Raw genomic sequence first — 22,889 nt, 5'->3', positions numbered from 1 at the left:
CCCTTTGATGTATTCTTTACCTTTTAATATCCTCACCTGATTTGGAACGTTTTCTGTATAAAATCTCACCTACATGCTATTCAGTTAGACACAAATTTGCAAAAAAAGTTAGATGGGTGCCCCCTAATGGGCACAATCAGCAGTGCCTGCAGCAGACAAAATCAGCCACTAGTCTGCTGTGTGGGAAAAGACAACTAAAAAAGTGAGTGGGGTCTTGGGCGAGTTTAAGGACGCTGGTTAGTAACCCAGAATGCCTGTACAGAAGTGGAGGAACGTGGAGATCAGCGTGTGACTCTCCGTGTGCATAACTGGCCTCATGTACGAATCCACTGATGTACGGTTGAATAAGAAGGGGTTGGTGGACCTTGCACGGGTTAGAGAGAGTGTGTGTCAGGGGAATATACCCTCCTCGGACGCCATGGGGTCCCCAGCAGCGAAAGACTAATTGGCTACGATAAATTGGTAGGAAAAGGGAGAAAATAAATAAATAAAGTTATATTTAAAAATATCGAAAGTTAATTTATATTTAAAGCATGTAGCAGATGCTTTTATCCAAAGCGACTTACAGTACTGTGACAGTATACTGTCTAAGCCATTGAGGGTTAAGGGCCTTGCTCAAGGGCCCAACAGTGGTAACCTGTCAGTAGTGGGGTTTGAACCAATGACCCTTGGTTTACTAGTCCAGTACCTAAACCGCTAGACCACAACAGTCCCTTAATTGTGTTGAATAGGAAATTCTAAAACCTCTTTATTTATGGTGAGGGTGGCTTGGTGGGTGGCAAGAAGGTCCTGGGTTCGATTCCCAGGTGGAGCAGTCCGGGTCCTTACTGTGTGGAGTTTGCATGTTCTCCCCTTTTCTGTGTGGGTTTTCTCCCACAGTCCAAAGACGTGCCGTCAGGTTAATTGGAGATACTAAATTGCTCTAGGTGTGTGTGTGTGTGTGTGTGCCCTGTAATGGAATGGTGACCTGTTCAGGGTGTTGTCTACCTCTCACCCAGTGAATCAGACCCACTGCAACCCTGAATAGGATAAACAGGTGGTAAAACATTCCTTACACCCATCTGAACATATTCAAATTAATGTCACAAATCCCCACACCCTTCATCAACCCACCACATAACCCAGAAACAAAATCTATTAATCAGATTTCTACAGAGCCCCACTGGTGACGTCCCGTATAAATGACAATAACACATGACCATACTATCATTACATACATACCGCTATTACCTGCCAAGACATGGACTCCACAAGACATCTAAAGGATTTCTGTGGATTTGTTACCTGGATATTACCAGCAGATCCTTTAAATTCTGTACGTTATGAGGTGGGTCATCCTTGTTTCATCTCTTTCATTGGTAAACAATGCACATGTGCCATTTCATTGGTCTAATGTTGAGTTCTGATGCCTGCATACCCATTGTAGATGCTTTTGATGGTGGACAGGAGTTAGCATGGGCACTTTTACCTGTACACAGAAGTGTTCGATGCTCTGTGTGTTGGGCCACATTCACCTCATCACCAGGATTATAATGATCTTCTGTGGGTCCGTATCGGATGCCATAGCCTTGGACACCCAACAACCTGTCAGTGGTTTGTGGCTTGTCCCTCTTCAAACCACAACCACCCTCTGCCAACTCAGTCGTCTGGCCAAAATAATTAGGCTCTTATCAGTGCCACCAATTACATGAACGATCCAAAAATATGGTCACCCTAATAAATATGAACTGACTGAACTGGCCGAAATGCTTTAGATCTGAGCATAAATGACAGGACACGGATTTATGTTGAATTAAAAGTACTTTATTACACATAGAGTGAAATTACAGTGAGACAACAGTGGGGCACACAGAGGTGCTAAGCTTCGGGTTTCAGCTTTGTGCTTTGTGTTTATCAAAACACAACTAGAGATTATTTCCATCATCCAGCATTGACACATTCGTTCTAGTGCTGCCATCACAAAAACAGACCTATCTCAGTGAGTATAATCATAAAATTATATATAAATATACGTATATAAACTTCCTTCCAGTGCCTCTTCCAGACCTGAACCTGAGTAGCTGCTTGTTTGTTTGTCTCATTATTTAACCTTGGCTTGCTTGGTTTGGCTAAAGTCTGTATGAAGGGCGTAGGGGAAGCGCACGAGGGTGCGATATGGGACCTGATGGGGAAAAAAAGGAGCCCTTACTGTGCGGATCTGTCAAGATTAAGATCGGCTAACAAGTTGACCAAGCCTGTATAATTCAAGGCACTGCGTTAGACTGAGAATTCTGGGTATTATTTTATTTGAGGTAGTAAGATTAAGGGGGTGAATGGGGGGGGGGGGGGGGGTACATGGCTTTTACTAAATTGGCTTGTTTTACTAAATGCTATCAAAGTTTAGGCCAAAGTGCTGAGAGGGTGCTAATCATAATGCTACGAATGCTAACATTCTGGTGGCTTAGCAGTAAAATTACACGCTGGAACCAGAGCTGGGATCTCGAATACATCATATCAAATCTCAGCTCTGCCTGCCGTCTAAGGCTGAGCGGCCACATGAACAACGATTGGCCTGTTGTTCAGATATGGGCGGGACTAAGCCGGATGGGGACTCTCTCTCTCTCATGACTGGTGCAATTACTCTGCTGGCTGATTGATGGCGCCTGCACAGAGATGAGAAAAGAGTGCTCTCAGGGTGTGTCTCTCTGTACACAACGCTGAGTTGCACTGCACTCGTCAAAGTGTAGGTGATAAGATGCATACAGCTGCTGCCCACGTGTCGGAGGGGGTGTGGGTTAGCTTCGTTCTCCTCAATCAGAGCGGGGAGTGGCATTGGTGGAGAGGAAGCATGACGCGAAAAAAGGGAAAAAAGGGAGAAACTGCATAAACAATATATATATATCTATATCTATCTATATATCTATCTATCTATCTCTCTCTCTATATATATATATATATATATACAGTATATATATATATATATATACTGTATATAAAACTTAATAAATTAGCTGAGTTGTATGTCTGCGTGTTCGTGTAAAATTTCACACGTAAATTTATTTAAAATGTGTCTCAATTTGCCGTTTTATTGAAAAACAGCATTTTCAGTACAGTTAGCTAATTAGCCAACAACTAGCATTACATTAATCCCAGCATGCTAGCTTGAACTAAGTAGCACAATGTAAAAACTGTGTACGTTAACGAAAAGTGAGGAAACTGATGTGCTATGCTAAGCACTTTTTATTTTACTGTTTGTGATTTTTGTAGTTTGCTTTATATGTAAAGCTAAGATAATAACTATAAAATATGAACGTCTCAGTTAGCAGTCTGACCCAAACACGAAGGTTTAATCTGAGGTTTTCTAGTATAAAATGTACTTAACTGTTTTAATTAGCATTATGCTAATCCGTCGTTTCTACTCTGTAGGTTTATTAATTGTAGTTATTTCTTCAGTCACAGGTATCTTGTACACCCAAATATATAAAACACCTTTAGCAACGTATTTCAGTCAAGCTGTATATAAAATCCAACACCACTTAACATATAAAACATAAAGTTTTAAAAACAAACGTTCAACTCTTTACTGTAGAAAGGAAAACAGCTAATCTAAGAGCTCAGGTGGAACTGTGGCATAAACCAAACCACGTGCATTTGAGATGCATCTGAGGTGCCAATTTTAAACACAACCTTCACCCCAAAATGTGCCTGTTTTTAAATTGTTCCCATTTTTTTTTCATCATCGTCATCAGGAAGAGTTGAAGGTAAAAGAGGAAGAGGACAGGCAGCAACAGGATGGATGGATACAGTTAGAGGAACGATGACTGAGTCAGTCCATTCTGAGTCCACCAGTGCTCTCGAGTTCGAACCTCAGCTCTGCTATCAGCCGGCCGGCGCTTACACCGACACAAAACGACACACGATTGGCTGTGTGTCTATAAGGGGCGGGGCAATGGCTGAACAGGATTCCTAATAACTGCTGCTATTATGACCTCTGCTGGCTGCACGGTGAGACGGGGGATAATGGAGATCAGTGCGCAACTCTCAATATGAACTCACCCTGTGCAGGCAAAAAGATGCAGTCGGCACTGTACACGTGTCGGAGGGGGCGTGTGACGATTATGACCCTTCTTGGTCAGGAGTGGAGGTCAGCAACAGTAAAGGCCAATTACGGTCGGGTAATTGAATACGTCCAGATTGGGAGAAAATAGAAGAAAAGATATTCTGGAGAAATACGAGGGATCTTCAAAAATGTCAACACTTTTATATTCTGGTTGAAAGCGGTGAGGGTGGGAGGAGTAGTAATCAGTCGTGACTGAGAGATTCTTATAGTCCGGATTTATCTCCATCTGATTTTCACCTTTTTGGACACCCAAAGAAGCTTTAAGGGGAAGAAGATTTTCATGTGATGATGATGTGAAAGCAGCGGTGCATCAGTGGCTACGCGCTCAACCCAAAACATCTTTTGCTGATGGCATTAAAATGTTGGTACGACGCTAAAAAAATGCATCAGAATGTGAACATGTAGAAAAGTGACGTAGTTTTTTTTTTAATTATTCTTAATAAATAGAGTTAAAAAGAAGTGTGGGAACTTTTTGAAGAAGCATAAGTACTATCTGTATGGACATCGGGAGTTGGTATCGATTCAATAGCTCCAAAAATAATAATAATAATAATAATAATAATTTTTGTGACTGCAGGCCACAGTTGGCTATTATCTGGGCTCAATCACAGAATGTTATTTTACACTAAGGAACCCCGACCACCCATTTTGAGAACCCACGTTTTTTTTCTAAACCAGTGGTCTCCAACCACCGGGCCACAAACCTGTACCAGTCTGTGGATTATTTATTACCAGGATTATTACGTAGATTTATTTTGAAAAAAACAGATTATCTTTTAATAACATCTGTCTGTTTCTCCTGACACGTTTGTCACGTGATACCAAAAAATAAAGCCAACAAGCTAGGCTTATTTAAAATGAGCAAAAAATAAATGTGTCAGTGTTTCCACTGATTGTCCATCATTGGTGAGTAGTACTGTTATGCACGGACCTGCGGGTCCGTGAAATTATATCTTATATGAAATACGTTTATATGGTGCAAAAAAGGTTGGGGAGCGCTGTTCTTAACCTTCTTTCTGCTATGCTTTGCTGCAGTACAAATGATATATTGTATTTATATACAGTATTATACAAAAGAATATTGTATATATTGTATATAGCAGCATTTTAGGACTTTGATTCATTAGTTGTCAAAAACTAAAACATTTCTGATCCCAACCCCAATGAAAAACCAAAATTCACTGATAAATTACACAACCACAGAGAGAGCAGTGGTAGCTAAATGGTTAAGATACCAGACCAGTGTATTAGAAGGTTCAGTCCAGTACATTATTAATCATGTATGTGGGACTGGTGTGGCCTAGCGGTTAAGGTTCTGGACTAGTAATCCAAAGGTTGCTGGTTCAAGCCCCACCACTGACAGGTTGCCACTGTTGGGCCCTTGAGCAAGGCCCTTAACCCTCAGTTGCTTAGACAACATACTGTCACAGTACTGTAAGTCGCTTTGGATAAAAGCGTCTGCTAAATGCCGTAAATGTAAAATGTTAATGACTCCTATTCAGTCCTAACCATAAGCCACTTCGAATAAAAGCGCCTGCTAAATGCCGTAAATATAACAAAATGCTACATTCAGGGTTTATTTCTGAACCAAACTTTGGACTTTGGACCCTGGACACCCGTCTTAATACTAAATGAAGCAAAAAAGCCTCTTCAACACACTTTACTTTCAAGGTTTAAAGATTATTTATAAAGCAAAGTCTGTATTAAAGAGGAAGTTGAGAATCAGGTGGGATGTCTGTAGGAGGAACTTCATTATGACCTTTTCAAGAGACCCACATTTTGTCTATGTTTTTTTTACGTGACCCAGGAGACACAAACAATGCATCTTACTCTCCCTGCTGGTTTAAAAGATGTAACATAAAGCCTCCACAAGGGGGCATTAGTGTAAAAGTTTATTTAATTATTATTACTTTTCTCTGTGACCAATTTTTTTCGGCCATTTCTTTGAAAAACCCTGATTTAGAAGATGTTCTGGTTACTGGCCTAATAAATCTCACTGACGTCACAAAAATGCGATGGCCACTAGAGGGCACTTTAAGTGGTTGAAAAACCCCGAACCATAGGCTGCAACTCGATAAACACTTTTTATCCAGCCACATATGTGTTCTTAATCTTCAGCTATACTGGTTTTACCTAACCATTGTCAACTGCCCTCTTTGTAAGGTCTTGTTTATTGCTATATACTGAACACTATATAGACAGAAGTATTGGGACGCTCCTTCTGTGTTTTAGCCGCAACGTTTGCTAAAAATTGTATTTTTCTATTCTTAAGAATTAAGTCATAATTATTTGATTATCTGTTTTTATTAGTTGAAATTACTCAGAATGCATTGCTGCTATACATTGACACTGACCCACTATGTCCGAAATCACTTCTTATTGTTTACATAGTGTTTTAGCAGTTGGGTTTTGTCAAGCCACGTTGAACTGTACACCAATGAGTCATTATTTGGTCATGACCAACGTGGTCAGGGGTGCCTCACGCCCAAGGTAAAGAAACTTTCAGGACTTAATGTGTTTCCTATTTTGTTTTGGCCGTCTCATCCACTTGCTCAGTGGTTGTCATCTTCCTCCATGGGATTTTTTTTTTGGCAGTTTTCTGATGCGCTTGTTCTTACATTTAATTTATTAGCATTTACGAGACGCTTTTGTCCAAACTGTGACAGTATACATTCTCAGCAAATTGAGGGTTAAGGGTCTTGCTCAAGGGCCCAGCAGTGCAGTAAACTAAATATTAAACATAGCACGTCTGTAAAGTGACTAAGCGAGGTTTTATGATAAATAAAGAAGGAATTTGGTTCAGCTGGTTGTTTTTGATATTGTTTTACAAAGAGGTGATGAAGGTGTGTTTAAAATCAGCACAAACAAAAGAACCAAAAAAATTATAATATTACAATAATTATTAGTTTTATTTATATAGAATTTCTTCTCACACTCCAGGTCACGTTACAATATACAAAACAAAACAAAAATATATATAAAGATTAATAAATGAGCCCTGTAGCCTGATTGGTTCATACTAGCTTAACTCTGCTCGATCTGAAGATATATAAACGTATTGAAGATATATAGATCTCTGAATATATAGATTTATTTATTTATTATTAATCTCTATGTTAAGTCTGAATTCTACTCTGAATCCGTTGTGCCTTGTAACCAGTATAAGCAAAAAAACAAACAACAAAACAAAATACTATACAAAAAGAACCTAAAAGTCTAGAATATAGTTATTTATCTCCATATAAACATTAGCATCTCTGTTGAACCAATATAGCTCTATTTATTTCTTTACTTATATATTTATGTATTTATTAGCGTGTGCTGCACGTTTTGGTCTGTAATAAACACACTGATTGCCTTTAGCCTCGCTAATCACAGACGAAACCACGCTGTCTGGCCTCTTTTTTCGGTTATTAAGCTTTAAAAAACATCCATTTACATTCAACAGCCATCTGAGAGAGAGAGAGAGAGAGAGAGAGAGAGGGTCGAGGTAAAGCTACGATAAAACGACTATACACATTTGTACGGGTTTAACAAAATAATAACATAATAAAAAAAACAACAATCCTCCAGAAAACAACAATATTAATAATAATGAAAGAAAAGATGAACAAGGAAAAATGCCAAAGTTCGTATTTTCCAGAATATAAGACACACGGATTAAAAACGAACGTAATTTTTTACTTATTTACACATTAGCCTGACGCTAGCCCTTATTGTTTTGTTATTTAACGAAAATAAATATTCGCTAGCTGATTTATTGGTGATTTGAGTGAAAAGTGGCACAAAAAGAAACCAAATCTGTCAGTCTGATGGTCGGCTAACACACTCTGGTAACATCCCGCTGTTATAATGCTAAACAAGCTCATTTAGCAGCTCAAACTGGTTAGCTAGCTTTAGCAGAATGTTACACCCACAGCTATGTGAGAATGACTCGTTGTCGTCTGTTCTAAACTGATACTTCGACTTGTACTTTATTAAAACAGCTTAATAAATGATAGTAAGTGGATTAGCTAGTTCGCTTCAGACTAAGCTACTATAATTTGCAATAATTAAAACTAAAAGCAGTTAGCATGATTTTACTCTGTCAAACATGTAAGCTAAGAATCGAATGCTTGTCGAACTGGACGATATAAAGGACGCTTAAGGAGAGATTTGAGATGCCGCTAATTATTGTAGCTTAGCTACAATTGTAGCTTAGTGATTGCGCAATGAATCTGCTCAATCACAACATAAATGACAAGCCTGCAAACATGTAGGTTAAAGCTAGCTAGCTTGTGCTACCGTAACTTTTACATTAATAAAACATATTAATAAATTATAGTTAGTGGATTAGCATAAATATGAGCTAAATATCAAGCTACTATCTGTGCAGTAAACTAAAGTATTAAATATAGTCACCTGCTGGTGTTTTACTGTCAACTAAGTCGCCACGTAGCTTGTTAGCTTTAGACGTAGCGACTGTAATCTGCAATACTTAGCATTTAGCAGTTCCGTTACCCTGCATTCACACTGGAGCCAACAAATTAATCTCTTATGCCTGCAGATCTGTTAGCTTGTGCTGCCTCACTGTTAATTAGGCTAGCTAGCTAGTACAAGGAATTTGTGTAAAACTGCTTAACATCAGCAGCTAAATAGACAGCTAGCTTGTTTGCTAGCTAGTTCTGCTCTATAATATACATTTTAAAAATAAGGTAGTACAAACAGCTAGCTAATTAGTGTTAGCTGACAGATGCTACACTGAAATGAAGTAAAAATATATATTTGCATTGTAGAAATATGGCTGTTTGCTAAAGCTAGCATGTTATCAAATAGTACTTTAACCAAAAATAAAGCTTTAACTTGTACTTTAATAAAATATATTAATAAATTACAATTAGTGGACTAGTGTTTTGCTATGTAGCTGTCATTGGAGAGAAATATCTAAACAAAGAAAGCTAATTAGCAAAAAGAATGAGCAAAATATCCATCCACTAAACTGAAGTATTAAATATAACATGTCTGCTGGTGTTAGTTGCTATGTGGTTAGTTAGCTTTAGACCTAGCAACTATAATCTGCAATAAATTAGCATTTAGCAGTTTTGTTTCCCTGCATTCACACTGGAGCCACCAAATGAGTCTCTTACGCCTGCAGATCTGTTAGCTAAACCTAGCTAGCTTGTGCTGCCTCACTGTTAATTAGGCTAGCTAGCACAAGAAAAAATCATAGATTACTAGCGAGGGAATAGCTTTAAAGCTGAAAGGTTTGTTTAAAATAGCTTAATGTGAACAGCTAGCTTGTTTGCTGGCTAGTTCTGCTCTATAATACATTCATTTATTTTTAAAATAAAGAACTGCGAGAACAATTAGCTAAATATCAAGCTACTAACTAAAGTATTAATATATAGCATGCCTGATGTTTTACTGTCGAATAAGTCGCTACGTAGCTAGTTAGCTTCAAACATAGCGACTATAATCTGCAATAATTAGCAGTTAGGTAAGCTACGAATGAAATGCTTGCCAAACTAAACAATATAATTTTATTTTAGCTTAGTAAAATCATATTTACCGGACTGATACACTAGCGCTTAGCTGTGTCATTTAATAGCATTCATACATGCTAAGAAGTCTTTGTTCTCATTTAAAAAAATTAAAAATATTACTTTATATGGCTATTAACTAGCTAGCTTGTTATGTTTGACTAATGTGTGACACTCTCGTACTAGCTAGGTTTTATAATTTAGCTCCTAGTTAAGATGCTGGTGTGTAGCTTGTAGCTAGTCTAGCTTGGTGTCCAGTGTCCCATCAAACCAGAGCACCTGATTAGCAGCTATTAGCCCAGACTGTGATGCATTAATCAAATACACTCAATTCTGGCAGCTCCTAGCTTACCGTTAGCACGCTAATGCAAACTAGTTAGCTGCTATTGTTACCAAGGTATGTGTTAGCATTTGGCTACAATTTGAAAATGTTTTTTGATCTGATAAAGCAAAATTATGAATTAAACTAGATGTTCTTGTAAAAAACGAGGTCTTATAGTCTGGAGAAGACGTTTAGCTTGAGGTTGCGGGTTGTGAACGAGGGGTCGTGCGTTTAAATAAAGAGAAAAACAAATCACAAAACATAAACACACACAAAACAACGATATTAACATTGTATAACGTGAAAAAAAATCAGTTCTGTAAGATTCAAAACAAAACCAGAGTTCAAACACGTCAGATTCTAGTGGTGAGAGATCGGATTGTGAGAGATCGGATTGTGATCAACGCTTTTAGTGCAGATCGTTAGCAAAACAACAGACAGAAAAGTTCTATATGAAGAGATTTGTTTTGTTACCCTGCATTCACACTTATCTGTTAGCTAAAGCTAGCTTGTGCTGCCTCACTGTTAATTAGGCTAGCTAGCTAAATTACTAGCTAGTTTTGTTTAAAATAGCTTAACATGAGCAGCTACATTGAAGGCTAGCTTGTTTGCTAGCTAGTTTCGCTCTGTAATATATTTATTTATTTTAAAAAATGATAGTAAAAATAGCTAGCTGATCAGTGTTAGCTGTCATGTGCCACGTTGAAATGAAGTAAAAAATTGATTTTAATCGTAAAAATATGCTAAAGCTAGCACGTTATTGAAAATAAATCTTCAACTTGTACTTTAATAAAATAATAAGAAATTATAGTTAGCAGAGTAGCATTTTGCTGTGTAAAAATAAAGCTAGCTGATTAGTGTTAGCTGTCATATGCCACGCTGAAATAAAGTAAAACTAGATTTTCATTGTAGAAAATATGGCTGTTTGCTAAAGCTAGCACGTTATCAGATAGGCTTGAGTGCTTCAACCAAAAATAAAGCTAAATATCGGGCTTCTATCTGTGTAGTAAACTAAATCTGTTAGCTAAAGCTAGCTAGCTTGTGCTGCCTCACTGTTAATCAGGCTAGCTAGTGAGCTAGTACAGAAATCATTTATGTACACAGATTACTAGCTAGGGAAAGCTAGCTCTAACACTGGAAATTTAAAATAAAATAGCTTAACATGAGCAGCTAAATAGACGGCTAGCTTGTTTGCTAGCTAGTTTCGCTCTGTAATATATTTATTTATTTTAAAAAATGATAGTAAAAATAGCTAGCTGATCAGTGTTAGCTGTCATGTGCCACGTTGAAATAAAGTAAAAAAATTGATTTTAATCGTAAAAATATGGCTGTTTGCTAAAGCTAGCACGTTTCTGGAGTACTTTAAACATTTTGCTGTGTAGCTGTCATTGGAGTCGCTAAACAAAAAAAAGCTATTTAGCAAAAAGAATGAGATTTATTAGTGATTTTAGTGCAAGTGGCTCAAAATAAAACAAATCTGTTGGTCAGCTAACATCTCGTTTTTGTAATGCTAAACAAGCTCATTTAGCAGCAAACTAAAACTGGTTAGCTAGCTTTTAGCTTTAGACTCGGCTGCTAAAATTTGCAAACGTTAGCATTTAGCAGTTTCGTTACCCTGCATTTTACAAATTTACAAATGTAGCTTAGCATAGCATGAATAGTTTTCATTTGTTTGTGTGCTGTCGATCATCGCTAGAATTTTCCGGTTACGTTATGCTAATTTTATCAACGTTAAATGTTTACTGGTGTAAACACAGGGTCACAGTCGTGCTCTGAACGTTAAACGTTTCCAGCTAATAATCTGGCGACTACGTCAGCGACTGAAACAAACACAGACATGAAGGAAATAAAAACGAGAAGGAACAAGCTAGCCAATGAACAAGCTAGCTAATCCTTTTCTGGTTCGTTCTCCTCACAAAGCACTTGTTTACTTATTGCTCTCTGATTGGACGACGCGCAAAATCAGCGGTTAAAAGAGAAAAGAAAACGTTAAGTGAAGGAGAAGCCGCTCTACAGCACCGACTCTCCTCAAACCACGGAGACTGAGGGACAAAAAAACAGGAAGATGACAGCTAGCATCATGCTAATGTGATCGTAGAATAAAACAGAGAGCGACAGGTAGAGAACCGGTGCCGGTAATTTAACCGTGGCACGTAAAAGTCATTGAAACCGGAGGGGCGGGGCCGTAGGGAGTCCCGGGGGGGTCCGGGGCCGGCTCACGGGGCCCCGTGCCGCGCTTCGTATTTGGCCATGACGTTCCGGCAGCGTCCCAGTTCCTTGCGCAGTTCGGCCACCTCCAGTCTGAGCGCGGCGTTCTCCTTCTCCAGGAAGGAGGCGCGGATGGCGATCTGGTTCTCCTTCAGGCGCCGGGCGTCACGCGAGCGCTTAGCCGCCACGTTGTTCTTCCGGCGACGTGTCCAGTACTTATCATCCTAAATAAAAATAAAAAATATATATTTATAATAAATAAAGCATGACATTTATTGAAATTTTTAAAAAAGCACACTGGGGTACAAAATAATTACAATTATTTATTATTATTATTAAATTATTAAAAATAAAGCTCAAACAAGAGCTGCTTTTATTTTATTAATTATTATTCTATTATTTTTATTAATTAATTAATTAATTAATTTTATTATTCTAATATTTACATGTAAAAATTAAAAAAAAAAATCGAAAACACACTTGGGTCAAAAATAATTACAATTATTTATTATTATGATTAATTATTATTAAATTATTACAAATAATGCTCAGACAAGAACTGCTTTTATTTTATTAATTATTATTTTATTATTTATTAATTATTTAATTTATTATTCTAATATTTACATGTAAAAATACAATATTTTTTTAGAAAACACACTGGGGTCTAAAAATAATTACAATTATTTATTATTATTATTAATCAATTATTATAAAATTATTAAAAATAAAGCTCAGACAAGAACTGCTTTTGTTTTATTAATTATTATTTTATTCTTATTATTAATTAATAAATTTATTTATTTTATTATTCTAATATTTACATGTAAAAATACAAAATTGTTGTTGTATTTAATCATATGTGATTTTCAACACATCAACTAGCCACCAGTGTTCTGATTTGATACTGGACTAGTAATCAGAAGGTCGCTGGTTCAAGCCCCTCCACTTTCAGGTTGCCACTGTTGGACCCTGCTGCACAGGGGCACAGTCATGCTGGAACAGGAAAGGACCTTCCCTAAACGGTTGCTGCAAAACTGGAATCACATCGTTTTCTTTATTTAATGTATTATATGTAAGTCCCAATACCTTTGTCCATATAATATATACGCTAACACATGTGGGACAGCGGTAGCCCAGCGGTTGAGGTACTGGACTAGTAATCAGATGAATGTTGGTTCATCCCCACCACTGTTGGGCCCTTGAGCGAGGCCCTTAAACCTCAACTGCTCGCAATTTTGAGTCGCCTTCAATTTAAGCGTCTGCTAAATGCAGCAAATGTAGAAAAGTACAAACGTAACAGTAACACATTTTGACCACCAGGTGGCAACAAAGCTTTTCAAAACGAAACATGAACACGGTAGAACTGTACACACACTCACACACACACACACACGCACACACACACACACACACACACGCACACAGTCATTTATCAGTGTCTTCTAAATTCAGCAAAAAAAGAATCAGCATGTGTAATAAATAATAACCCGACCAGCTTCGACTTTTTAGACCTTTTTAATTCTTTTTTTAATATTTTTAGTTTCAGTTTTACTTTGATACACTATATTGCCAAAAGTATTCGCTCGTCTGCCTTCACACACATATGAACTTGAGTGACGTCCATTCTTAATCCATAGGGTTTAATATGATGTCGGCCACCCTTTGTAGCTATAACAGCTTTAACTCTTCTGGGAAGGCTTTTCACAAGGTTTAGGAGTGTGTTGATGGGAATTTTTGACCGTTCCTCCAGAAGCGCATTTGTGAGGTCAGACACTGATGTTGGATGAGAAGGCCTGGCTCGCAGTCTCCACTCTAATTCATCCCAAACATCTCGGATGCAGTGGTGCGGCTTGGATGCAGCTGCTCGGCCATGGAAACCCATTCCCTGAAGCTCTCTGCACTCTGTTCTTGAGCTAATCTGAAGGCCACATTGACAGGCACTGCCAATATTGTCTGATAGCACCACTGTGGAGTCCTACCCTAGATTCCTGTCATAGTGGGCTAGCGTAATTACTGCTACACTACCTGAACACCTAGTCAGACGTTCTGTAGGTCTGTATGTAGTGTAAACGTGTAGGTGAGGAGGGTGGACGTACCTTCATGTCATCAGGGATGAAGATTTTGCGAGCTTTCTTTATCATTGGCTGTGGTTTAAGCTCCTCGATGGTAAATTTGCGCTTGCGTGGATCGAATATCTCTTGGCCGGGCACACTTGACAGCGCCAGGTCGGCAGGGTCGGGCTCGTAGCTCACCGGGACCTGGATGGAATCCGGGTCGATGGGACTCGGGGTGTTGCGGTTCGATGGCAGGCCTGAGAGACAGAAAGAGACAAATCAGGGGTCGGACAATTAAAGCTTGATATGAACTCGTGAACAGTGTGGGGCTGTAGAGCCGAGCTTAGTGGTGAGCTAACAACCCTCACAAGCTGTATTTCACTGTTGATTGTACTCCCTGGTGCAGCATGTATGGGTGTGGCATAGCAAACATGGGTCCTGTGGACCTGGGTTATATCCTTACCTTTGGTACCAGACTGTAAGTTTTATAAATTCTCGCTGTGTCTATTTGTTTGTTTAATGGGCTGCTTTAAAGTAGAGTGAGTGAATGAGTGAATGAATGAACGAGTACATCAGTAAGTAAGTGAGTCACTCACTCACTCATTCACTCATTCACTCACTCACTGAATTAAACCTGGGAGAACATTATTGCATTTTCTAACTAGTAAGAAAACTAAAGCACTTAAATCAATCAATCAATAAATCCAGTAATAAATAAAACAGCATCCAGTTTCTTAGGGCTCATGCTGAAACCACACCACCAGTTGTACCTCCACAGGCCAGTTATTTTTCTTCTTCTGCTTATTATTATTATTATTCTATTTTAATACTACTACTACTACTACTACTACTACTACTATTATTATTATTATTATTATTATTATTGTATTTTAATACTGTATTATTATTATCATTACTATTATTATTATTATTATTGTTATTATTGTATTTTAATACTATATTATTATTATCATTACTATTATTATTATTATTGTTATTATTGTATTTTAATACTATATTATTATTATCATTACTATTATTATTATTGTTATTGTTATTATTGTATTTTAATACTATTATTATTATTATTCTATTTTAATACTACTATTATTATTATTATTATTAATATTGTATTTTAATACTACTATTATTATTATTATTATTGTATTTTAATACTATTATTATTATTATATTTTAATACTACTACTATTATTATTATTGTATTTTAATACTATTATTATTATTATTATTATATTTTAATAATATTATTATTATTGCTTTGTTACAACAATATTTTATTATTATTATGATTATTGTTATTATTGCATTGTTATACTATTTTTATTATTTTATTATTGTTATTGTTATTAAAATTATTGTATTCTTAATAACCCTATTATATTTTATTATAATATTATATTATTATTATTGCATTGTTATATTGTTATTATTGTTATTACTATTAGATTTTAATATTATTATAAATATTACTGTTATTATTATATTTAATTTATTATTATAAATACTACTATATTTTTTTAAAATATATTATTTATATTAGTTTATTAGTTATATTACTATGTATTACTATTATTATTGTTGTTGTCATTACTGTTATTCTTATAACTATAATATGTTAATATTATTATTATCATTCTTCTCATTCTTATTCTTATCATGTGTGTGTGTGTGTGTGTGTGTCTGTCTGTCTGTCTGTCCTGTGCTTCATTACACGTGTGTGAGTAGAACATTCCGATCTTTTCCAAAAGCAAAAGAACACCCTCCCCTCTGCTCACACACACACACACACACACACACACACACACACACACACACACACACTGCTGCTGCAGAGGTTGTCTGAAGTTAACAACAATCTTCTCTCACTCTGCAACTTTTGACTTCTGCTCAAACCCTAGCAGCCACAAATTCATAAACACACACACACACATACACCCAACAATTATTATTTATAGTGTATGTGTGTACTGCATTTCTCATTAACAGTGGACTTTCACTTTATACATGTGTGTGTTCATGCTTGCGTGCAAACACACTATAAAAGTGTGTGTGTGTGTGTTCATGTGACTGAAGCACGACTCCTGCAATGTGACTTTCCACTGAGAACGTTCTGCTCCACCCATAGAGAGAGAGAGAGAGAGAGAGAGTCAGCGTTTCCTATTAGTCTGTGGGCACTTGTGTACATCTGTCATCTACAAAATACAAGCCGTAAAATAAAAATGTCCTTAAAATGTTAAGAATTTTTATTTCTTACAGCTTCTCTCAGTCAAAATGACTTTTATTTCACTGGTGTCATTTTTAGCATAAAAATATCTGCTGTCCCTGGATCACTGGCTAGTCGTATTAATAAAATACACATAATACTGTTTGAACCCAAATTTATTTATTTCATTTTTGTTTCCCTATTCACTCCCAATCTAGTCCTGCACAGGCTGATGATGGCCGAGACTATCACGCGCCCTGGTGCAGCCGCATGTTTTCACCTGCCAGTTGTGGACTCTCACAGAGAGCCAGATCGCATCCATCACTAGGACGGCAGAGGCTGCGATTGTACAGCGGTAATGAATTTGAATAATCAGGCCTGTGCACGGTCTGGAATTCTAACTCGAGTCCATGGTAGCTTGAGATCTCAGGGGTAGCGCATTAGACTTTTCTGGCACCATTAGGGAACGAGCCGGACAAGCGAGCTGCCCCTGAGGCCGTGGCGCGACTGTCTTTTTTCCAGAGCGGACTTCACGTTTGGACCCACGCTGGGTGCATGCTGCACCAGTTGGCGTCCCCAGTTTGTTCTTTGCTCGTGTGCTGTCGCAGATGTTCTAAATAGCGTTCCGTATTGTGACAGCCAGCTTTCATTTCTGTGCTTTTTATTGTTTTCTTGTTTTTACATTTTTTGGATTATAATCACCCAGGTTCTGCAGCTCTACGAAATTACACTCGAGCTGTAACACAAGTTTAAAAGTGAAACAGTGAGGAAAATCCAGATAAACACAGATACATGTGGAGCCCCCGTGTCTGCGTGGGTTTACTGCGGGAGCTCCCGTTTCCTCCCACAATCCAAAGACGTGCAAGTGAGATGAACTGGAGATACTAAATTGTCCATGACTGTGTTTGATATAACCTTGTGAACTGATGAACCTTGTGTAAGAGTAACTATCGTTCCTGTCATGAATGTAACCAAAAGTGTAAAACATGACGTTAAAATGCTAATAAACAAACAATACATGTGGAGCTTTCAGACTGGATTTGATGGTTATTTAACACAAATGCAGATCCGTCTCATATTCGCACTTTGATGACGTTTTACTGAACTGCTCAAGCCGAGCGCTGAACAAAGCAGCAGTCGCACACACGTTGACTTTAAAGGTACAAATTCCTTGACGAAGGGTGTTGAGTTTCAAAGTTTTTGCGTTTAGGGGACGTTGAGTTACAAGGTACCACGGTACCTTGTTTCTGGCTGGTTTAGCTGTCTGTACGAGTGATGGTTGATTCACAGACAGCAGTGCGTGACTCTCCGTACACGATACTGCTCTCTGTGAGACTCTGGCGGGTGAAAAGAAGCGTTCGGTGACTGTGCATGTTGGATGGGTTTGGTTTAATAGTCTGGGTTTTTTTGTTTTCGGTCAGGGTAGGGGTCTGGGGAATTGGATGTGACTAAATCAGGAGGAAAAAAGGAAATGCAAAATAATAATAATAAAGAATCCACTGCTGGCTGGTATAAAGAAGTGTCTGGAGGGGGAGTGGGAGTGGTCCAAGTGTTCATTAAATGTAAAACAAAAAGGGGGGGCTAAACTAAGGGTTTGATTTTTGAAATATTGTGTTTTTATCCTTCACTTTTACTTTTAAGTGAAATAAAATAAATACCAGGCATAAAACAAGCGCAGTGCCAGGCGAGGTGCCACGTTTACACTCACGTCCCACGTTACGTGCCATCTGATGTGAATGTGCCCGCTTAAATATTAATTTCTTCATTTTTTCTAGCTACTTCATTCTGGTTGGGGTCGCAGCGGGTCCAGAGACGCCCAAACAGGCTGGGTTTAAGGCAAGCACAAAAGGGTGCATTTATGATTTGTGATTCTGAGCAGCCAATCTATCTACTGGTATGTTCTTAAAACATACGGAGCAAACCATAGTACCTGGGAGACACACAGATAGACACGAGGAGAACAGGTCAAACTCCACACCGTGCCACCGTGTCACCTGATCTAAACGTGTCTTATTGGTGTAAGATTATGATTTGAACTGGCACGAGTGGGTTTTGATACTTATTCTGAGAGAGAGACACACTGATGTCTCTCGCCCGTCTCTCGTGCCTCCCTCGGCCCTCCCCGGCACACGGCAGCGGCGTGTGTGCCGATCACATGACTCGGCACGTTGGAACACCGCACGTGAAGTGTAATGTGTTTGGGAACCGTTCGGAAGGAACACGCCCTCGGACACACACACACACACACAGAGCCACTAAATACACACAGACATAAAACACACACACAAACACACAAATAAAGCACCAGTGTACGAGGGCTTGCTTATAATCACACCGATGGCAAAGCTGAAATGAAACCAACTATCCTAGCTAAACACAGCGGTGAGGAGTTTTGCACGTTCTCCCCATGTACGCCCGTGTTTCCTCCCACCTCCTAAACACATGCAGGATGCACGAAGTTGCCCCCAGTGCTGTGAAGTCTGTCTGTCGCCCTGCAATGTTACTGTGCTAGCCTAGTGGGTAAAGCTTTTGGGCTTTGGTCGGAAGGCTGTCAGTTCAAATCCAGGTTCTTCAACCACTGTCGGGCCCTTGAGCAAGGCCCTTAACACTGTCTGTTCCAGGGTTCCCAACAAGCTGGGGTACGCGTAAAAAGAATTCTGTCATACACGTGTACATGTATACACGACAAATAAAGGTCTTCTTTTAGGAACTGGATTAGTCATCGAAAGGTTGCTGGTTCAAGCCCCACTACCGCCAATCTGCCACTGTTGGGCCCCTGAGCAAGGCACCTAACCCTCAGTTGCTCATAATTGTATGACTGTAAAATGTTCCAGCATAGTGCTCAATGTATCCAGGTGGCACCGGACTCACCATGACCCTGACCAACACCATTTCCACATTTTCATTTCCACGTTTTACCATCAGGGTCGCGATGGTCCGGCTTCACCGGACGGAATGCACTAACTCACCCTGGACAGGACACCAATCTTTCTCAGGGTGTTGCCCCCCCCTCCCTCAGACACAGCCAATCATATCTGCATGCATATGCCTGACCGACCGACAGCATTGCCAGGGATTCGAACCCTAGTTCCTAGCAGTAGTGATTTAGCGTAATTTACTAAAATGAACACTTTTCCAACTTTGCAGCAACAGTTTAAGGAAGGTCCTTTGCTGTTCCAGCTAATAATAAGATAATAACGCTGGACTAGGCGAGCGCTGGTGTCATGTGTCCACACTCACACACACTATTTCATTAACAAACCTAACAAACCCGCATCGGTGGCCAGGACAGACGCAGACAGCTGGCCTGCTTCCCAACATGGAAACACAAATTCTCACACACACACACACACATATGTGTGCGAGCAGATGTACACTGATTAGCCATAATATTAAAACCACCTCCTTGTTTCTACACTCACTGTCCATGTTATCAGCTCCACTTACCATATAGAAGCACTTTGTAGGTCTACAATTACTGACTGTAGTCCATCTGTTTCTCTACATACTTTTTTAACCTGCTTTCACCCTGTTCTTCAATGGTCAGGACCCCCACAAAAACACTACAGAGCAGGTATTATTTAGGTGGCGGATCATTCTCAGCACTGCAGTGACACTGACATAGTGGTGGTGTGTTAGTGTGTGTTGTGCTGGTATGAGTGGAGTGTCTAATAGTGACACAGTGACAGTGAGTGGACACGGTATTTAAAAACTCCAGCAACGCTGCTGTGTCTGATCCACTCATACCAGCACAACACACACTAACACACCACCACCATGTCAGTGTCACTGCAGTGCTGAGAATGATCCACCACCTAAATAATACATACTCTGTAGTGGTCCTGACCATTAAAGAACAGGGTGAAAGCAGGTTAAAAAAGTATGTAGAGGAATAGATGGACTACAGTCAGTAATTGTAGAACTACAAAGTGCTTCTATATGTAAGCGGAGCTGATAAAGTGGACAGTGAGTGTAGAAACAAGGAGGTGGTTTTAATGTTATGGATGATCGGTGTATTATATATGTCCACCAACCCCTTCTTATTCGCCTGTACTTTAGTGGTTTCACGCGTGAGGCCGATCTCGCGCATGGAGAGTCACGCACTGATCTGCATGTTACTCCACTGCTGTACAGGTGCCTCGGGTTACTAACCTGGTCAGTGTCGCGATGGGTCCGGCTTCCCCAGGTGCAATGCACCTGGACAAGACGGCCTTCCATCATAGGGCCTCGCCCTCCTCCTCCTCCCTCAGACACAGCCAATCATGTCTGCATGTTTACGCCTGATCGACCGACAGCACTGTCGGGGATTCGAACCCTAGTTTCTAGTGGTAGTGATTAAACACTCCTCGAGCGCTGCAGTATGTTAAGACAACAGCAACAGTTTAGGGAAGGCCCTTTCCTGTTCTAGCCCCAGTCCTGACCTCAGCCCCACTTAACAGCTCTGGAATGAACTGGAACATCAACTGAGGCTTTCTTGACCAATATCGGAAATGCTCTTATGACTGAATGAGCACAAATTCCCACAGAAATACTTTAAAGTATTGCAGGAAGCCTTCTCTTCTATAAGAGCGGCTGTTGTTCTAGCTGAAAAAGTCACACAGATGTCCCTCTGTTTAAATACCGTTTGTGTTTGAAATGGGACATTCAACAAGCTCATGGTCAGGTGTCCAAATACTTTTAGCCCTATAACCAGCCATCATTTACAGTTGCTAATAAGGCTAATAGCTGCAAAAAGCTGCTGCCTCTCAGGTGTATCGGGATGAATCAGGTCACCACCTGAAGAGTGCTGAGTCACCGCTGGCTCAGCGCATTCGGGTTGAGTATTAATCTTTAATCTTTAAGAAAGGTGAAAGACGGGTCTTGATAAGCTCGGGCCCAGCAGGACGCTGAATGTGTCGGGTTAAAGGTGGAAGTTTGTCTGACTACGCTAGCAATCATCAACTACTGACTGTGGCAGATAGGGGATCGCTAACAACTCTCAGTGTCAAGAAAATCACGATTATTAATAATTTTTTATACATGGTTTAAGAAAAGTAGGCCTTATATATACACCGATCAGGCATAACATTATGACCACCTCCTTGTTTTTACACTCACTGTCCATTTTATCAGCTCTACTTACAATATAGAAGCACTTTGTAGTTCTACAATTACTGACTGTAGTCCATCTGTTTCTCTACATACCTTTTTCTACATACCTGCTTTCACCCTGTTCAATGGTCAGGACCACCACAGAGCAGGTATTATTTAGGTGGTGGACCATGTGGTGTGCTGGTATGAGCGCTGCTGGAGTTTTTAAATACCATGTCCACTCACTGTCCACTCTATTAGACACTCCTACCTAGTTGGTCCACCTTGTAGATGTAAAGTCAGAGACAATCGCTCATCTATTGCTGCTGTTTGAGTCGGTCATCTTCTAGACCTTCATCAGTGGTCACAGGATGCTGCCCACGGGGCGCTGTTGGCTGGATATTTTTGGTTGGTGGACTATTCTCAGTCCAGCAGTGACAGTGAGGTGTTTAAAAACTTCCAGCAGCGCTGCTGTGTCTGATCCACTCATACCAGCACAACACACACTAACACACCACCACCATGTCAGTGTCACTGCAGTGCTGAGAATGATCCACCACCCAAATAATACCTGCTCTGTAGTGGTCCTGTGGGGGTCCTGACCACTGAAGAACAGGGTGGAAGCAAGTTGAAAAGGCATGAAGTGAAACAGATGGACTACAGTCAGTAATTGTAGAACTACAAAGTGCTTCTATATGGTAAGTGGAGCTGATAAAATGGGCAGTGAGTGTAGAAACAAGAAGGTGGTTTTAATGTTATGGCTGATCGGTGTATAGTATGTTTTTATTTTTATATTTTATACATTTCATCTGTCTATAACACTGTATGCTTACATTATTTAATACCTGCAGTTAACATCTAATTAATTAAAATCTTTTTTTTATTTTGTCACGTCAGGTCACTACGCCGTCATCACTTTGTGATGGTTGGCTGCACAGATGGGTCCTTAGACAAGTCCTGCCATAACGTTGCCGTCAACGTGGTCATGGGCACCTCATCACATGTCCAAAGTAAAGTAACTTTTTGCTGTTCTGGCCGTCTCGTACACTCGCTCAGTGGTTGTCATCTTCCTCCATGAGATTTTCAGCAGCTATCTGATGCCCTTGTTCTTACATTATGGTCACCCTAGTGTGATCCCCCATGCATACACATGTGTGTGTGTGTGTGTGTACATTAGTCTAGCTGCTAAAAGAATAAGGTTTGCTAACGACCGTGTATATCTGTGTTCGTACCTGCTCTGTTAGGGCCACTCTGCGCCACCATGCCGGCGTGTACCGAGGTGCTCGCTCGATTGCTCAGGTCCACCACGCTGGTCGGAGAGGGCAGAGTCGGGCTCTGCTGCAGGGGCTGCTGGGTAATGGGGCTGTGCTGCATGGGCTGCTGGTTGATC

At 39.5% G+C, this 22,889-nt stretch overlaps 1 protein-coding gene across 1 annotated transcript in view; it reads right to left on the bottom strand.

Moving 5' to 3' along the window:
* Positions 1 to 11,319: 11,319 nt before the first annotated feature.
* The window catches only part of hlfa (HLF transcription factor, PAR bZIP family member a), a 25,942-nt gene continuing 14,372 nt past the window's right edge, over positions 11,320 to 22,889 (bottom strand). Inside the window, exons 2-4 of the mRNA XM_062990894.1 lie at positions 22,732 to 22,889; positions 14,248 to 14,462; positions 11,320 to 12,372 (exon numbers count right to left, since the gene is read on the bottom strand). The exon at positions 22,732 to 22,889 is cut by the window's right edge and continues 205 nt beyond it. Of these exons, the coding sequence (XP_062846964.1) occupies positions 12,157 to 12,372; positions 14,248 to 14,462; positions 22,732 to 22,889 (589 nt within the window). The 3' untranslated portion in view covers positions 11,320 to 12,156. The remainder of the gene's footprint in view (positions 12,373 to 14,247; positions 14,463 to 22,731) is intronic.

This window comes from Trichomycterus rosablanca, chromosome 2, assembly GCF_030014385.1.
Source record: "Trichomycterus rosablanca isolate fTriRos1 chromosome 2, fTriRos1.hap1, whole genome shotgun sequence".
NCBI lineage: Eukaryota > Metazoa > Chordata > Actinopteri > Siluriformes > Trichomycteridae > Trichomycterus > Trichomycterus rosablanca.
Note: the sequence above shows the minus strand (reverse complement) of the source record. Positions and strands in the feature narration are given on the sequence as shown.